The sequence below is a fragment of the Patagioenas fasciata genome, chromosome 2 (genome assembly GCF_037038585.1).
Source record: "Patagioenas fasciata isolate bPatFas1 chromosome 2, bPatFas1.hap1, whole genome shotgun sequence".
NCBI classification, from domain to species: domain Eukaryota; kingdom Metazoa; phylum Chordata; class Aves; order Columbiformes; family Columbidae; genus Patagioenas; species Patagioenas fasciata.
Window position 1 is genome coordinate 162,174,411 of NC_092521.1, and position 16,889 is coordinate 162,191,299.

Sequence of the window (16,889 nt, forward strand, 5' to 3'; positions counted from 1 at the left end):
CCAGTTTGTCCATTCATCTGCACCATCTCCAGAAAGGCTCCTGCAATGTTATTTTTTCATGTTCTGATCTATTATTATATTTGGAATTACAGAATCACAGAATCACAGAATTGGCTAGGTTGGAAAAGACCTCAGAGATCATCAAGTCCAACCCTTGGTCCAACTTCAGCCCATTTACTAGATCATGGCACTAAGAGCCATGTCCAATCTCAGTTTAAAAACCTCCAGGGACGGTGAGTCCACCACCTCCCTAGGCAGGCCATTCCAATGCCTGATCACTCTTTCCGTAAAGAACTTCTTCCTAATACCCAGCCTAAACTTCCCCTGGCAGAGTTGTACCTAGTTAGGCAAGGATGGATTAAGATTCCAGCTTAATCTTATACGCTGTTGAACTCTAATGCAGAGACAATGGGGACAAACAGGAATTCATGAATGTACAATGTGGCATGAATACTATTACTGAAACTAGAAGAAAAATCCCCTTGTAGAGTCCTTAATTCCAGCTAGATTTACATAGAAGAGGCATTGTATTTGCACATTAACTAGTTTACTAGATATTATTTCAAAATCAGTTTTTAGGGCACTGAGCTATGGTATTTTCTTGGATTAATCTCTAGTAGACATCTGGAATTCACTTACCATAATGTGGTTCTGACAGTTTTCAATTACTTTACTGCTGTCTCTGCTATTCAGATGACAGACAGCACCATCTCAAGACAAATGACACATCTGTCCTTTTCCAGATCTCTGAGCATTTGGATGGATTTGATGTATCACTGCTGTTGTAATAGCGGCAGTAGGGGAGGCATTAAGTACACTGGACTGTTGGGAACGTTTGGAGATAGGCTGGATGTTACTATCAGACATTGGTCTGCTTCAAAAAAAGGAGCTCTGCTGTTCCAATTGCCTCTTTCCTGGTTAAAGTTCAAATTTTGGTATCCTGCATTTCCTGTGTTATTTATTTCCATTGTATACATGAACTTTTTACATTTTGCTTCTGACCGTTATGAAAATGTTGCTGTTTTCTTCCATCTTATGGATATTATATTTATATTAGTATACTTATTATAATACATTATATTGATATTTGCTCTTTGCTGCAAAACTGGTTCTTGAAGTCTTATCTTTGTATTATTCAGCATACAATCACATCAGTAAACGATACTGGCCCTAAATATTTGCATTACACTTATAAAAACAAAAATATTTCCAGGCTTGCCCTCCATATGTAAATCTGTCATAATGATAGTCTCTGGCAACTATCAGATAATTAGATTGAAACAGCTGGAAAAGTTCAGAACAAGCCTGTGATAAGAGATTGCTACAATCAGCAGTTTAAGTCCTTGTTGGACAAGTCAGCATTAGCTGGAAATTATAACAAAGAATCAATTCCAAGCTTCAGAGACACCCATCATTAATCACAAAACAACCATGCCCAGACACCAATAAAAAGGAAAGTGATAGATCAAATCTACCGATACATTATGGAGATAGAGAATGGAGGTGAAAATTAACGACCCCTAATAGGTTCCTCAAACTGACTGAATATCAAGATAAAGAATGGGGTTTGAAACATAAACCTCTAAAGAATATAAAGTCAATAAAATATGCTCTGTATAGAAGCTGTAGGGACCACAGGAGCTGGCCACACAGCAAATCCTATGGTCTCACAAGGTAAAAAGTCCTCAAGCGTCATAGAGATCAGAACTTCACAGAAGCCTGATCTACATTTAAATCCATCAATACAATGATCTGAAGGAAGGAATACGCTTGTCCTTGAATTTAGAAGTTAATCCTGATTAATCTTCCAGGGCAAGACAAAGAAGCAGATTGCTAATTAAAACAGAAAGCAAACAACCAGCCATCAAAATCCCTGTCTCACCAACATGGAAACCACCTGAAGGCACAGAGCAGTAGAATGTGGCTGCCACGTAATACAGATATGGACACAAAGCAATGCAAAGCTTGCAAGAACTCATTCATCAACTTTTACATCATTAAAAAGGCAGAAAACTGGATCTCCTGCAGAAGTAACAGAGAGAAGACTTGAGCATTCAAAAGCCAAACAACAATCCTACAGAACGTAGGAATTCATATCAAAATTAGGAATTCAGACTCCAGAAGGAAGACCCCATTAGAGATGTTAACTGACCCCGCTCCCTCTGAAAACCAAGCCAGTTAATAACCTTACTTCACGACCTAGAATTGTCTCTTACCTTATATTCATCCATCCACACGTGTGCCAGCCTCAGGGAGTTATGAGCCATAGTGTCCTGTCCCCCTGGTGAGCCATAGGGACGTCGCTTACGGAAAATGTGTCCCACCCTGGAGCAGGGGATGATCAGAAGCCGACCGCCACACATCCATATCTGTCCATGCAACAAATAGGAGATCTTGTAAAATATTATAATCTGATGACCTATTAAAAAACACTGAAATACATGGGCTGGGATTCAACTTGCAGATCAAGGTATCTAAATTTATTTGCCTACGTGAGAGTGACATGCCTGTACTTCCACAGTAGACATGAAGATCTATCAGTATCAGCAAGGGAGGCTGGAGAGCTTTTCAGCTAAGTATAAGCACCTATTCTACATAGCTGTTTGTTTCTGTTAAGTATATGGAAACTCAGAAATACTGTTCACATTCAAATACTACATTTAGGTGCCTTAATTGATCTCCATTACACTCTACTTCCACTTATTTGTTAAAATTTTTTTAAACTTCACCTTCCACAAATTATCATCACTGGCCCTTTGTTAGACTAACGTGTTCTCTGATCTCAGAAAAAGCTTCTCACCTCAGCAGTTTATAATCAAGTCACTTGTAGAACTGCTCCTGGATAAGATAAAGACTCAAGTTCTGTTCAGTTCTCCCCCAGGGAGCCAGGGCTTCCAGATCTTATAAGGCTCTCTGAACATACTCCAATTTCTCAAATCCCTATTTATTGAAACTGTGTATTACACGGTGAAGAGAATAATTTCCTCACATTCCATACAATTCTACTCAGGTATCTAATAATTATATTTTGTAATAAAAACTTGAAATATTTTATTTATTGAGTACATACCCTTGTAAAGTCACTCAAATATACGAAATGCCAGTTCTTTTTGTTGAGCTCTAATCTTGATTTCTCTAATGAACCAATTTGACGGTTTTCCCTGAAGTTCTGAGGGTTGTGTGGTGGGTTTTTTTGTTCGTGTTTTGTTTGTTTTGGGGTGTGGGGTTTTGTTTGGGTCTGTTTGTTTGTGAGGAGTTGCTTTGGTTTTTTGTTTGTTTCTTTCACTGGAGCTACAGGGAAGATGAGATAAAACATAGGAAGCCAAATGAAGCATCACTTTCACATCTCCTGATTACGACTTTCTCATTATTTTCCCAACAAAGCTGACTTCTCTACATGACTCTTTAGTTATAAAATATTTACATTTCCAGGCCATAAAAAGGAGGCCGAAGTGTCTGAAAAGCCCCAAACATGTATAAGGAAATATAATAAGCTTACTTCTTATCCATGTTGCTGTAAGCCACACATCTTTTTAACTGACTTATGAAATGCATTAGACATTGCTTATGAACTCATTTCAGAAATCTGCATCATTTTTCTTTCCCTATGCTTCTCTATAGGTACTATGAAATTCTCCACCAAACAAAGAAAAAGCCACAGTTAAATATTAACTACAGAGTTCAAAATTCTCTTAAATCTTCCCATTAAAACTTAAATGGAAGATTATTGCAAAGGCAGTTGCTGTGTGCTGAAAGCATCCTTCCTGGGAATAAAAGTGCTCAAATATTTCTGTGTGCAAATAGCTATTCCAGTGCTAAAGAAACTGTACATTGGGAAGGGAAGCAGCCAGACATTGAAGTTCATACTCCAGTACACATAAAAGTCAGATTACCCGAAATGATATTTCCAGATTTTCTCCTCCCCAGATGTCCATGCCGCTATCATACTGTCCAAGTTCATTAAAGTACTCACGATCCATGGCAAACAGGCCTCCAGCCATAGTAGGTGACCTAAAAAGGAATATTGAAAGAAGCTCATTTACTTTTAGAGAAAAAAACCCACCAGTAATTTTAGCTGAATAAGCCAGTCCCAAAGCTTAAATTTAGACCTATGTAACACAATTTAAACCCTACAGACACTAGAAATCATCAGATCACGCTTCAAGTCTCAAAACATTTTCAAAAGTAGATCTGTCAGTGGTATTTGGGATCTTTCATTATTCCAATACCTATAAACCATATTCAGGTCTGTCTTTACTAGAAGCTATTTTCCCTACAGTTACAAACGTGTGCACTTGCACACAACAATGTGTTCTTCCCCCTCTTACAAGGGTGAATTATACAGACCAAGCTCGACTGAACTGCAGAAAAAGTAGAATCCAGAGTACAAATTACTTTCCAACATCAAATTGGATCAAGAAACAAAGTCCAAATTTAAATTACAGAAGCCAGGAGGCTGTTATAAGAAATCTCACTCTATTTCATGGATAGAATTTCAGTACCAGGAGCAGTGTTGTTTCATCATAGATACAATGAGCAGTTTCTTGGTAAGCTATTTAGAGTTTGTATATTTGGATAGATGTTCTCTTCAGGGTTTCCTAGTTTTTCACCTTGTTACTAGAGGGGTGCTCCATTTTGTAAAAAATCTGTATATAACCACCATTGCACAGTCTCTAGATCGAATTGCTACTGTATCACGAATTTGTAATATGTGGATGCCCTAGAAGAGTATAAAAGAGTAAAAACATCACATAAAAATTATTTAATAGTTGGGAAATACAATGTGCTTGGAACAGGCTTTCTCTCATCCTTGTTAATAAAAATCTACAATGAAACCAAGCCTAAGTCTGGATTTCTTTGCTTGTTCTCACACAACTTTCTACTACAGTTTCTGTCACTTTAAAACCTGGGTTGGAAGGTTGCTTTCCATTTTTCCATCCCTGACACCAAAATATTTCATGATGAAGGCCTTTAAAACGTAAAACGTAAGCCTTTCCGTTTGATGGAAAGACATTTTCAAAGGTTAAATAGCAATCTAGCTTCTTTTTCACAGCAGGCAGAGACCTCTAAGTAGGAAAAATCACTTTCATACTCAGAAAATGTAATAGTTTTAGATTAGACTACCTTTTAACTATGACATTCCCTATCTTTTGCATGGGAGTTTTTCCTAAAAGTGAGTTGAAGGAATGCAACAGCAGGGACGAACACAGCAAGAACCAACCTTCAGGCACCCCCAGATTAACTGTGAGAACAGCTCTTCACAGAATAAGGATTGTAAGACTTTCTATGCAGGTTCCCCATTCAGATTTTCCCAGTCTGTCCTTTCCTCCGCGCTTCACAAACTGTCACAGTGACACCTTCCAAAGTGGCCAAACTTAAGTAACTCAAGAAGTTTCCTGGCTTCTCAGAGCACATCTTGTGATGTGGGAAGACAAACTGCAGAGCTGTTCGGCCACAGCAGAGAACCTTGTGCTGGAGCTGCTTGCGTCAGCCTGAAATGCTCTTCATTTACAGCCCAAGGAAAGAGAATGAGAGACGAGGCTGCCCAATTTCTGATTTGCTTTGTAAATGGTATAGAAGTATCACATTCTCAGCGAGGAGTCAGTTTGCAAAAAAAATTATATATTTTTATATATATACATACATATATATATATATTCAGTTATTCCACCTCACAGACCTGAATTTTGTACGAAGATGGATACCTGCAACTAGAAAAAGCACAATCAACCCCTTGCCATTGCTCTGGCAGCACCGGCCCTTCTCATGAAGGGATTCACACCAGAACAGCTTCTATTCTTATGTCTGAGTCATATGTGTCTGCTACTTCAAATACGTGTTTACCGACATTTTATAGCAGTTACATTTCCACCAAGAACCAGACATCGCCAGTTCTCTACAGGCAAGACAGTCATCAACAGTTTAAAGAAAGTAACTTTCCAAGCCCCAGTGTGAAGCTTTACTGAGACTTTTGTTTCAGAATGACCCTCAAGCAATTCAGACCACAGAAACAATATAGACAGACGTCTAACAGTTTGAGGTCTTTGCCACACTGTGCAAAAAGACAAGCAGTTTTTCAAAGACAGATTTGCATCCGTGTGTAGTCATTTAGGAAGCTTTAGGACAAAATAATTGCTTGTTTGAGGAAAATTAGATGAAATTTAAAGAAAAAAAAATGTTGACATAGAAAATTACCATATGCTCTGATGTGCTCTCCTATCAGCTACGAAACCACCTTCCTATTAGCACTAAAACATATATTCCTAATGTAGCAACTCTTTAGCACTGAAATTACAAAGCCTATATTGGTGGGATATGCAGGCTATTACTAGCACAAAGGCGGTTATCAAACCCATCATTAAGCCAAACACATTGACAGACTGGAAACAGACATCAATATATGGCTCGAAAGTGAAATTATTGGACAGATTTAATACAGAACAGGATAAGCCCCTTAAGACTCTTGTGTAAGTATTCTCTAAAAGTGTGTGTGCTTTCTTGACCTACTAGGATAGATATATCAAATTTGTGATTAAATGTGAGAAATTAAACTAAATTAGGTAATAGTAAGCAAAACTGTTTCTAAGTAAAATAAACGAGTCAAGTATTTGCCAGGTTGGGCATCTGCTTCTAGAACTACACACCCAGATACACTCTGAAGTGCTTCTGATTGTCCGTGCATTACACAGAGCTTTACACCATGGAGGAGCAACCTTACTTGATCGGAGCAGTGGCTCCATCAGGTCCTTCCAGTTCTGACAGAGGAACAAGATCCCACTTAAAGTGCAGGCCCCAGTTAAACCCTCCACGCACAACTGGCGAAGAGCTGTAGGTCAGCGTGTCAGCGCTGATGATGTCGATGACGGGGCACACCACGGTCCGGCGATCTTCTCTGATGGGGGTCAGCAGGGGTTGTAACCACATCTCGTTCACCTCGCAGTGACTGTCCAGGAACACCAGCACTTGTCCTGCAGATGCCAAATAACAGAAAAAACAAAGATCTGTGGTGACATAGACAATTATATCGGCAGCATCCTCAGCAGCCTGTGTAACGGAGGCAAAACACTGTCTGCACTCAAACACTGACAAACCAGGGACTGCACAGGGATTAGCTCGGTCACAAAGGCAGGAGGTAGATCCTGGCTATTCATATTTAGCCATCAATTGCTCAAGAGGGCCACAACTTGCATTTCTTTAACAGGGTTTTATAGTCATCAAATGTTCTAGCCCGATTCAGCAAAGCTACTGTACTTAAAATGAAACGTCCCCAGAGCAGCACTCAGTCAGGTACTTGAGCTGTTGCAGAGCAGCTCCTGAGCTCAAGAGGATAGAGATAATTCATCCAGTCCCATATCCATAACAAAGCTGGTTTTGTCCACTGACTGTAATCACCTTGGGCTCCCTTCATGTCACACTTCAGCATCCATCCAGTCACTGTGGCACCTAAAATCTGGGGATTGTAAACCAAGTCATTCTGATGAATTAATCTGCATTCAGCCATGATACAGGGCACAGTATTTTGGTTCCTGAATAAAAAGGAATATAGAGCATCTCCCTATTTCATTAGCTCTGGGGTGTCCAATTAATTTTTGCCGGGGACACATCAGCCTTGCAGTTGCCTTCAAAGGGCTGAATGTAATTTCAGGACTGTATGAATGTAACTACTCCTACATTTGCGATTCAGTGGTTAAAAAGAAGAGTGAATGCCCTAAATGGACAAAGCCAAATTCAGCATCATTAGACGAAGCAACACTCCAATCCCATCAGTTTACAGGGGATTATCTGCAATGATCAGAGGGGACAGTTTGATCCATGAGAGACCATCAGGCTCAGCTGGTCTAAAGAGTCATCTGAATTTTTATGACACAACGGATTTTATGTAACACTAGAATAATGTGGCAAGGACAGGAAAGAGTTTCAAAGAAAACAACTTAGAAACATACAAATACAAGGAGTCACCCATTAACAACAGACAGTATTTGACTGAAGAAAAACAAGCAAACAACCAAAACACACACACACAAAAACCAACAAAACAAACCAACAAAACTAACAAAAAACCCCCCACACCACACAGACTCTGGCAGCTCACAAACAAAGCAATAAAATGACTTAAAATTGCACCAACTCAAATGAATCCTAGCACAGCTTGGAAACCGCAAGCACAATTTTCTCTTTGGGTTATGCCATCACAATGCTAATGAGTAAACACCAATTAAGAGACTTTATCTGCCACTCAAAATTATCTGAGAGAGTAGCACATACTTTCCCAGAATCTAACTGGGAAGCTTATTATGATAAAAGGCGCACAGTGTATATAAAGCACCACACATAGTTTTCCCAATTAACACTCACTGCAACAACAGAATAGTTTCTATAAGAAACATTACAATTAGATGGGTGAATTAGAAGCGAGATTAGTGTGTACATTAATAAGGAAGAAGATTGTAATCTTAGAGTGGTAGTTTTCACATGAAACACGCAGAAAATATTCTGTGACCACAATACCTGGCGCAGATGGAGATATTCCCAAGGCAACAGACTTCCAGGGCAGGAACAGGGAAAATCCTACATTGCCTCACTATATTTTGTCAATTACTGGTTTTGTTTTAGTATTTTACTGCCCCATTCAAAAAAACCCAACTCATTTTATCAAAAGTAAACTGCCACAGGAAGGAAAAAAATGCAAAGTTTGGAGAAGGTTTAAAACACACTTAAATTCAGCTCCAAACTTGTGAAGTCACTGTGTGGGTGACTTGAAAAAACGTCTCCCCTCTCTTACACAGCATAGATTTCCTAAAGTTAATTACAAACTATAAAAACAGTGGATTTATCATATCTACTCTTTATTTACATATAAGCAAGTACCAAGTTCTCCTTGCTTCTTTCTCATTGAGCAAGAGGAAAAACCCCAGGTGGGGACTAATTCAGTAAAGCTTTGATGTAATCCTGGAGAAGGCTTTATAGAGATCATGGTCAACTGCATGATGTAAACATGTAAATGCACAGGTAATGGTAGTTAAGGCCTCTGATTATCATTATACAGGAATCCCTGAAGACATTTCGTGTAGCTGTTGCAACATAATTTAATATAACAGCCAAAGATCAATGCAATTAACTCATTTCAAAGTCATTGATCTTCTGAAATAATTGCTAAAAGGTCTCTCGCCTAAGATAGCATTATCCCAAATTTTTATTCCCCTGCACTAAGTTGTGTAGTTCAGAACATAGCATGACACGCAGAGCCCTGACCTAAAGCAATCACAGGTCAAATATTCAACATATGAAAGAGCTGCACTACAGAAAGAAAAGTCACCCAATTAACACATGGGCAAAGTATGCGAGGAAAATAGAAACAAGAAAGGTTACCTGTGGCATGAGAGGCTCCAATCATCCTTCCTCGAATCAAGCCTTCCCGCTTCTCATTTCTTACCAATTTTGTGGTTTTTGGAAGCTGAGTTTTAACGTATTCATCCAAGTCTTTCTTCAAGTCAGCTGAGGAAGGGAAAACACAAGTTCAACAACAGGATGGAAATTGTGGAAGTTTTGTTTAAAGCCCCAAGATGTTCAACTCAAAACCAGCCAAAACTTGACCAAAAAGCTCCTCCAATACAGCACAGCTTCAAACCAAGGGTATCAAAAGGACAGTCAGTCATTCCACATCCTACACCCGCCCACCAGTTCCTGTGGCCTTTTTTTGTTGTTTTATTGGCACATTTTCCTATCACCTGCCTTACTTTTCCCTGCTACATTGTGGAAATCCACACAGAGAAAGCAGATACACCCCCTGCACCAAAGAGGGTGATGGACCACGCGACTGGGCCTTCCACAGGGTGTGCTCCTGCTCAGAAGCATCTACTTATATTTTCCCAACTAACTTTTTATGCGCTGCCACTGTCTCACCTTTTGTTCTTAGCCTTGGTTTCCTGCATACAGACTGGATTGTTATCTTTGTGTTCTGTTTGCAAAGCCTTTAGTACAATATGACTCCAGTTAACTTGAACTACCAGATTCTACACTAAAAGGAATTACTGCTGCTAAAAAACACAGATAAAAGGCACCGTACAAAGAAATAGCATTTCCAAATTCATCTCATGGTGACTGTCATTTGCAGCACAAGTAATAAAAGCCCTTACACGCTGGCAAGTGATTTAAAGCACTATGTTCCATACACTAAGGCAAACACCGACACCTTAAAGAAGCAGCATGAAGACACCTTTCATTATCTGTACCTGCTCAGCTGATACTGCAGCAGATATAAAGTAAAATTCATTCACAGGTGGTTGCTTTTCTAAAATCCAAAAGGATCAAAGACACTTCTGGCAAGTATGTGCTTTGGAAGGAGAGCAAAGTCCACTGAAGTCTATAGGCACTACTGTAAATTAAACATCAACAGCAATTTTAACAGTAACAATCATTTTTTTTAGCTGAGGATGGTGGTTTCTAACATTAAAGCAGGACCACTGAAGAGAAGATAAACACATTAAGGCTGAAGTAATGAAAAAACACAAGTTTATAAAGTTATGGAGAAATAAAGAGGAATATAAAATGAGGGAGAACAACAAAAAGCGAGCTGAGATTTCATAGAGCAGCTTGGTACAGAGAGGCAGACAGACTTTCAACACAGGATCCGCAAAAATAAATATTATTGTGCTGATGAATCTCAGTTCAAACATGAAAGTGGCTGTTAACAACATTAGATGCCAAAGGAACATATGTGGAAGCCAGAGCTGTAACCTTCAGGGAGCACGAGAACTTTCAGGCAGGAAGACTGAAAAGGAGATTCCCAGAAGCAGCTCCAAATGTTGAGACCTCAGCCTCTGCGCCGCAAGGCGGCATCATTGATCAAGAATGAGAAGGTACCGCAGAGTAAACATGGTGGTAGAGAATATTCTAGGACAAAGAAAAGTCTCTGGAGAGATGCAGACTGGATTCATCTGGGCCACAGAAATTCTCTCCCTTGGTCTTCAATGTGACATAATATGCCAGAGACAATAGGAAAGATTTTAAGAAAGTCTCCTCGAAAGTTCATGAAAGAAAGTCATCTCTAGGATGCTACCCAAATGAAATCATTAAATAGGACAGAAGGATTTGAAATCTAAAATAAACCAGTACTTGAATCATTCTTCACTCGATGTATCATAGCAAGGGAAAGACGGCGTACAACTGCAGAAAACAAAGGGCTAGCACAAAGCAGAAAAGGTCAGTTACCAAACTCAGCACTTAGGGCAGATAACGCTGCAAGAAAGGACATACAAGAGGAAATAGTTTTGCATGTCCAATGGCGTGTGCAAACATCTGAAAACATCTGTTCTTCAACCTCCTCTTCTATGTAGAATAAAACCTCCAGTAACAGCCTTCAATGTATCCTGTAGGCTGTTCCACAACAGGTAAAGCCTAAATCAGGGAGAAAGATGACGTACTAGAAAAAGAAATCCTGCCTTACAGCGAAGAAAACTCTAACAGTGGGCCTAGTTGAGTTGCTTAGCTAGTAAGGCTGTGCAGGATTGAGTGTAAGAAGCTTTTTGAGGCAAAATCAGATGCAAAAACCCAAGTTTTGCACAACAGCACTGATGTGCAGTAGAGCTCCTATATTTAAAGCTGTAGAAATAGGCAGAATTTCAACTAAGATATCATTTCAGTAAGTATGTAATTATGGAAATCAAATTAAAAAAATCAAAGACGTATAGAGATTGAGCGATTTGCTGAAGCTCACATGAGATCCATGGCACAGCCAAAGTCTTTGTTTTCCTCAGCCACTAAAGCAGCTTTGCTTTTCTTCAGCAGTGAAACTCCATTCATTAAAATTAAGCAGCAGTGCAAACCAGTAGTACATTGTCATCGAGAGCAGTAATCCTCTGTATAAACAATATCTCCTCCCATCTCCAGTTTCAAATCATGTCCATTTGAAGTCAGAAAGGCAAAAGTAGCTACTTGAATGTTTTGAACCTAATTTGGCCTCTGAATTAGCAACAGACCAGAAGGGTGATAGTATTACTGCCTAAACACGGGCATTAACCAAATGTGCTACCATGTTCCAAAGACTGAGTTTTGAAGTAAGCTTAGTTCTGAATACGACAGTTATGAAACTTTAAAACAACAAATTCCACAAGACACTTTGTAGCAAAGAGAACATATCGCTTCCAAAACACAAAACATAATATTATGCATTCTTATCAGCAAGGGACAGAGTGTTTGATCTTCGTTCTCTCCTGTATCTTAATATTTGATCTGACCTCAGAGAAATGAACTTGCTGCATAACGAGAGAATTTCATTCTACATTATACATTTCTAATCAGTCTCTTAGATCAAGAGAAACTTTAACACAGAAACCAAATGATGAGATCAAGGGAGCTAATTATATGCCCCCAAAATAGTAAAAATCATTTAAAAAACGCAAAAAGTTGTGGACTTGTACAGGGGTGAGCAGAGAATGTGCACAGTCCCACTTGCAAGGTCTGCTACGCTAACACATTCCTCTACAGGCATTTCGCTTTTGAAGTGCCAAAACACTTGAACTGCACGTCTGTCTTTGCCTTGTCCACCGTTCGAGAGAAAAACACCGAAGCATCAATCTGTCATCAACAGTAAAGCAATTCTGCAAGGTTTACCCCTGCAGGGCCCCTCCACCAAGAGCCAGGGCTGGCTGCTCCCAGGGTGGCCACAAGAGGCTGTGAGAGAGCCAGGCAGAGCCCTCCCAGCACAGGCTGAGCCCTGATCGCAGCTCACCACCTGTCCCGAATGGTGAGCAAGTACAAAAAACCCTGATGCGCTGTTTCCACAGTGCCACATCAACTATGTGCAAGACCACAGCTGCATTCAGTTCCTTTCAGATGCATTCAGTTCGTATTGACACACAAAGTTTATGAAAAGATCAGCATAATCTGCTCTGAGCACCAGAACATCCCAAGCAAGCTACTGTTAAAAACAGCTAAACTATAAACTGCTTAATCACCCCCTCCACAGATATACACTCCTCATTTATTAGTTTCAAAACCTGTTTTGGAATGTCCCGGTCTGTAGGGTACAAATCTCATTAGTAAAATGGCATCGGAGTCAAAGTGAATGTCATCTTGGGTTTCTCAGAACATCACGCACCTGTACCAGCTGGCATTTTTTGGAGATGGACTGCAGTACAAATTGGTTTCGCATCATGGCTTCCACGTTTTTATAATGATCGGTCAATAAAGCGCAGGAAGAGACAGAAAGGTCAAGCAGTGTAAGCATCGATCGAAATATTACTGAAAAGTTCTCTCACCTAATTCACTGTTGTCATCCACCAAAATGATTTCATGCAGAAGGTGCGCAGGAGTGCGGTCCAGGACACTGTGCACCGTGCGAAGCAGGGCAGAAAGCGCTTCGTTGTAGAAACAGATGATAACACTGGCAGATGGCAGATCAGAAGGGTAGGACTTCTCTCTACATCTGCAAACAGAAATATAGTCATTATTTTCAGTGGGATTTCCAAAGGGTCAGGTCACTAGTGAAACTTTATACATAACAAGTGAACAATAAATGTGTAAGAAGAACTAACTTGAACACAAACAGCCCAGGCGTACAGCATCTATAGTAAGGCCCAGCATAGTAAACTACTCTCCATATAATACAGACATAATTAACATTACTACTTTTTAGAAAACAAAGGATACGATGAACTGGGGTAGGAGTAAGAATCATAGATTCTCAAGACGTAAAGAAATCACTAAGGGCTTGTTTCAGCTGTCAAAACTGTCTAATACCCTCAGGTAGCTCAGCCATGTACAGGAATATCAAATATGACATGAGGCCTACCAAAACCCCACAGTTTTAACAGCCAGCTGCTGGAGACTAGGTTGGATATCCCAGAATACCTCCAATGGTGCTAAACACCTATTCAGACAACCAAGGCTGGGATTCAGTCCGCAGATTAAGACACTTAAGTCTAGTCCCTGCTGTCTAGCAGAGTTCAGACAGCGTTCAGCTCACCCTAAGGCTGACAAGCGCATTTTGCCAGCTGAAGAGCTCTGCATGCTCCATTAACTGCATTTTCTAACATGCAGCTATCTAAATTTCAGCATTTTAATCTGCAAGCTGAATCCACTCAAAGCAGATGATCATTCTTTCTTTTGCCTTATTTTTAAATTTTGTCCATACTTCTAGCAGGGTACAGTATCACAGATTAATGCCATTTGAAGATGTCAGGCATGAGGGAATCCAATAAAAATAAGAAACTACAAATGAAAACCCAGAAGTATACAAGAAAAGTCTTCATTGACTTGGAATGAACTCAGCCTTGGGAGAGACATTTCAGCAAGTATGAGTCATTACATTTACCCACACCAGAGAAACCACTAGAAAAACAGATGCAGGTTTATTTGTTTTTCAATTCAACATTGGGGTTTTTTTGTTGTTGTTATAGTGGTGGGATTTTTTCTCCCCATATGCAGACAGAATATGGAAAAAATATCTGCTTTTTAACTGAAAGTATTCAGAGCAGTGCAATCCAGATACCAAGCAAGGCCTTTAACAGAGAGCCTTTGTCATCAGTCATTCATCTATCTTCCCCTCAGTAGGCTTACAACAAATGTGAAATGGTACATAAGGTGAAAGTCTCATTAACTTGGGCACTGGAACATTTAATGTTCATCTTTCAAAGGTACCAAACACAATTATGGCATCTCTTCTGGTAGTTACAGTACTGAGTGTCTCAAAATGAAGCTTCAAAAATATTGTGGAGTGTTTTAAGTAACTGAGTACACAGGTAGGGAGATGAAAGAGATACAGGATGTGCAATCCTAGTGTTGCTGAAAAGAAAGTTTGATTCTTCGGACTTTTCCACACCAACTTTTATTTAAAGTATTATTTTCAGAATCTTGTTTCTATCCAAATAGCTGTCTGCCAATACTACTACTCACAAAAATTAACAGGATAAAAGTTTGAATAATTGTATCTCCAATCTGTTTCTTCATTAAGCATTCTTAAAGTGAACTAAGAATTCAGACAAAACTTTGCTTTCAAGGGGTAGCAGTCTTTCGTTTTTCATGGAGCCTGGTTTCTGTGGGGCTTTACCTTTCACACACCGTTCCAGCTGGCAAAAAAATCAGATCTCCAGAAACAGTGTTCAGTCAAAAAAGACAGAAGAGACCAAAGAAAATAAATCCTAACCTCAAGCACTTCTGTTTAAATAGCTGAAAAACCTGCCTTCAGCCACACAGAAAGCTGAAAGAGTACCCAACAGAAATGTAATCACAGAATCCCAGAATGTCAGGGGTTGGAAGGGACCTCAAAAGCTCATCCAGTGCAATCCCCCCGCCAGAGCAGGAACACCCAGCTGAGGTTCCACAGGAAGGTGTCCAGGCGGGTTTGAATGTCTGCACAGAAGGAGACTCCACAACCTCCCTGGGCAGCCTGGGCCAGGCTCTGGTACCCTCACTGACAAGAAGTTTGTTCTCAAATTTAAGTGGAACCTCCTGTGTTCCAGTTTGAACCCACTGCCCCTTGTCCTATCATTGGTTGTCACCGAGAAGAGCCTGGCTCCATCCTCCTGACACTCACCCTTTACATATTTATAAACATTAATGAGGTCACCCCTCAGTCTCCTCTTCTCCAGGCTCCAGAGCCCCAGCTCCCTCAGCCTTTCCTCATAAGGGAGATGCTTCACTCCCTTCAGCATCTTTGTTGCCCTTTAATACCAAAAATGTTAAAAGCTACATCAGGTATAATGTGAGTAACAAGTCCTTGAGCACATGAAATTTTACCATGTTCTCACCAAAATCAGTACGTACTTCGCATCTCTTGTATCAGGCACCTCCCTGTGGTATCCCAGCCGATTACTGATAAGCATATTGAAAGCATGCTTCTGATAGCCCAAGTCCCTCACTTCTTGATCTTCCTCATTAAAAATCATTCCTGCAAAAGAAACATGCCAGGATCAGTTAACAGGCTCAAAAATATCCTTTGGGAACAGTCAAGGATGGAAATGTATGCTTTAACCTCCCCTGAGACCCATTATGCTCTTCAAAAATCCTTCTGGTTTTGCAAAGTCTGGTTTTGTGCAACTATTTTTGTTACCCCTCACAAATATGTAGGACTTAGGAATAGCAGTGGCAGCTGTAATAAAATGAAATAATTCTCCAAAGACTGATGGTTCCATTGTGTTTATTGCCTTACCAGACACACTTCCTTCACTTAAATGGCCTCTTAACTCTTAGCACCACCTAAAAATCAACATCAAACACGCAACAGAGCATAGACTTGAGCACACAATGCATCAGCGTCTATCCATATAGATGAAGGGTCTGTAATGGGATTTTAGAGAGAAAATACATTTACAATGGTAGAAAAACCCTCACAATAGCAGCTCCAGTTTCATGCACTTTTCACAAGTCTGCAGTAACAGAAAAATAGCTATGAAAAAACTCTGAACTTCTTGTTTATATCACCTGGAACTTTGACAGCAAGTAAAATTGCAACAGAGCTGTTTCTCCATTGACTATTTTAGCAGAAGCATCAACTGTTGCTGAGCACAGCAGAGGCAGCAATTGTTGGTATAAATAAGTACAGTGCAAAAGGCCAAGGCCGAAATCCTCAATGCCATCCTGCCTGCCTTGACTCAGTGCCACCGGCTTCTCTCCCACCGAGCCATATACTCACCAGTGTGAACAGAAACAAAATATTATGGTGCTTCACTCAACTATTCCACAGAGAAAAAGGAGGGAGAGAAGGGAAGCGGTAGCCACCACTTGTATCTGGTAGCCACTTCTGCAGCAATTCAGGTAGAGGAACAACGATGTTTTATTCTGGCTGCACAGAATGAGACGCATATGTCCTCACCAGCTATTATCAAGCTACAGAGGCAATTTCACTCAAGTTTCAGCACAGATTACATGATCCTTGCTCACTTTTTATC

General features: G+C 40.0%; 1 protein-coding gene across 3 annotated transcripts in view; it reads right to left on the reverse strand.

The window, feature by feature from the left end:
• The window catches only part of GALNT11 (polypeptide N-acetylgalactosaminyltransferase 11), a 53,254-nt gene that overhangs the window by 16,567 nt on the left and 19,798 nt on the right, over positions 1 to 16,889 (reverse strand). For all 3 annotated transcript variants that reach the window (XM_065829919.2, XM_065829918.2, XM_071805330.1), the window contains exons 3-8: positions 15,766 to 15,889; positions 13,260 to 13,426; positions 9,370 to 9,495; positions 6,719 to 6,968; positions 3,894 to 4,011; positions 2,217 to 2,369 (exon numbers count right to left, since the gene is read on the reverse strand). In XM_065829919.2, the coding sequence (XP_065685991.1) occupies positions 2,217 to 2,369; positions 3,894 to 4,011; positions 6,719 to 6,968; positions 9,370 to 9,495; positions 13,260 to 13,426; positions 15,766 to 15,889 (938 nt within the window). The remainder of the gene's footprint in view (positions 1 to 2,216; positions 2,370 to 3,893; positions 4,012 to 6,718; positions 6,969 to 9,369; positions 9,496 to 13,259; positions 13,427 to 15,765; positions 15,890 to 16,889) is intronic.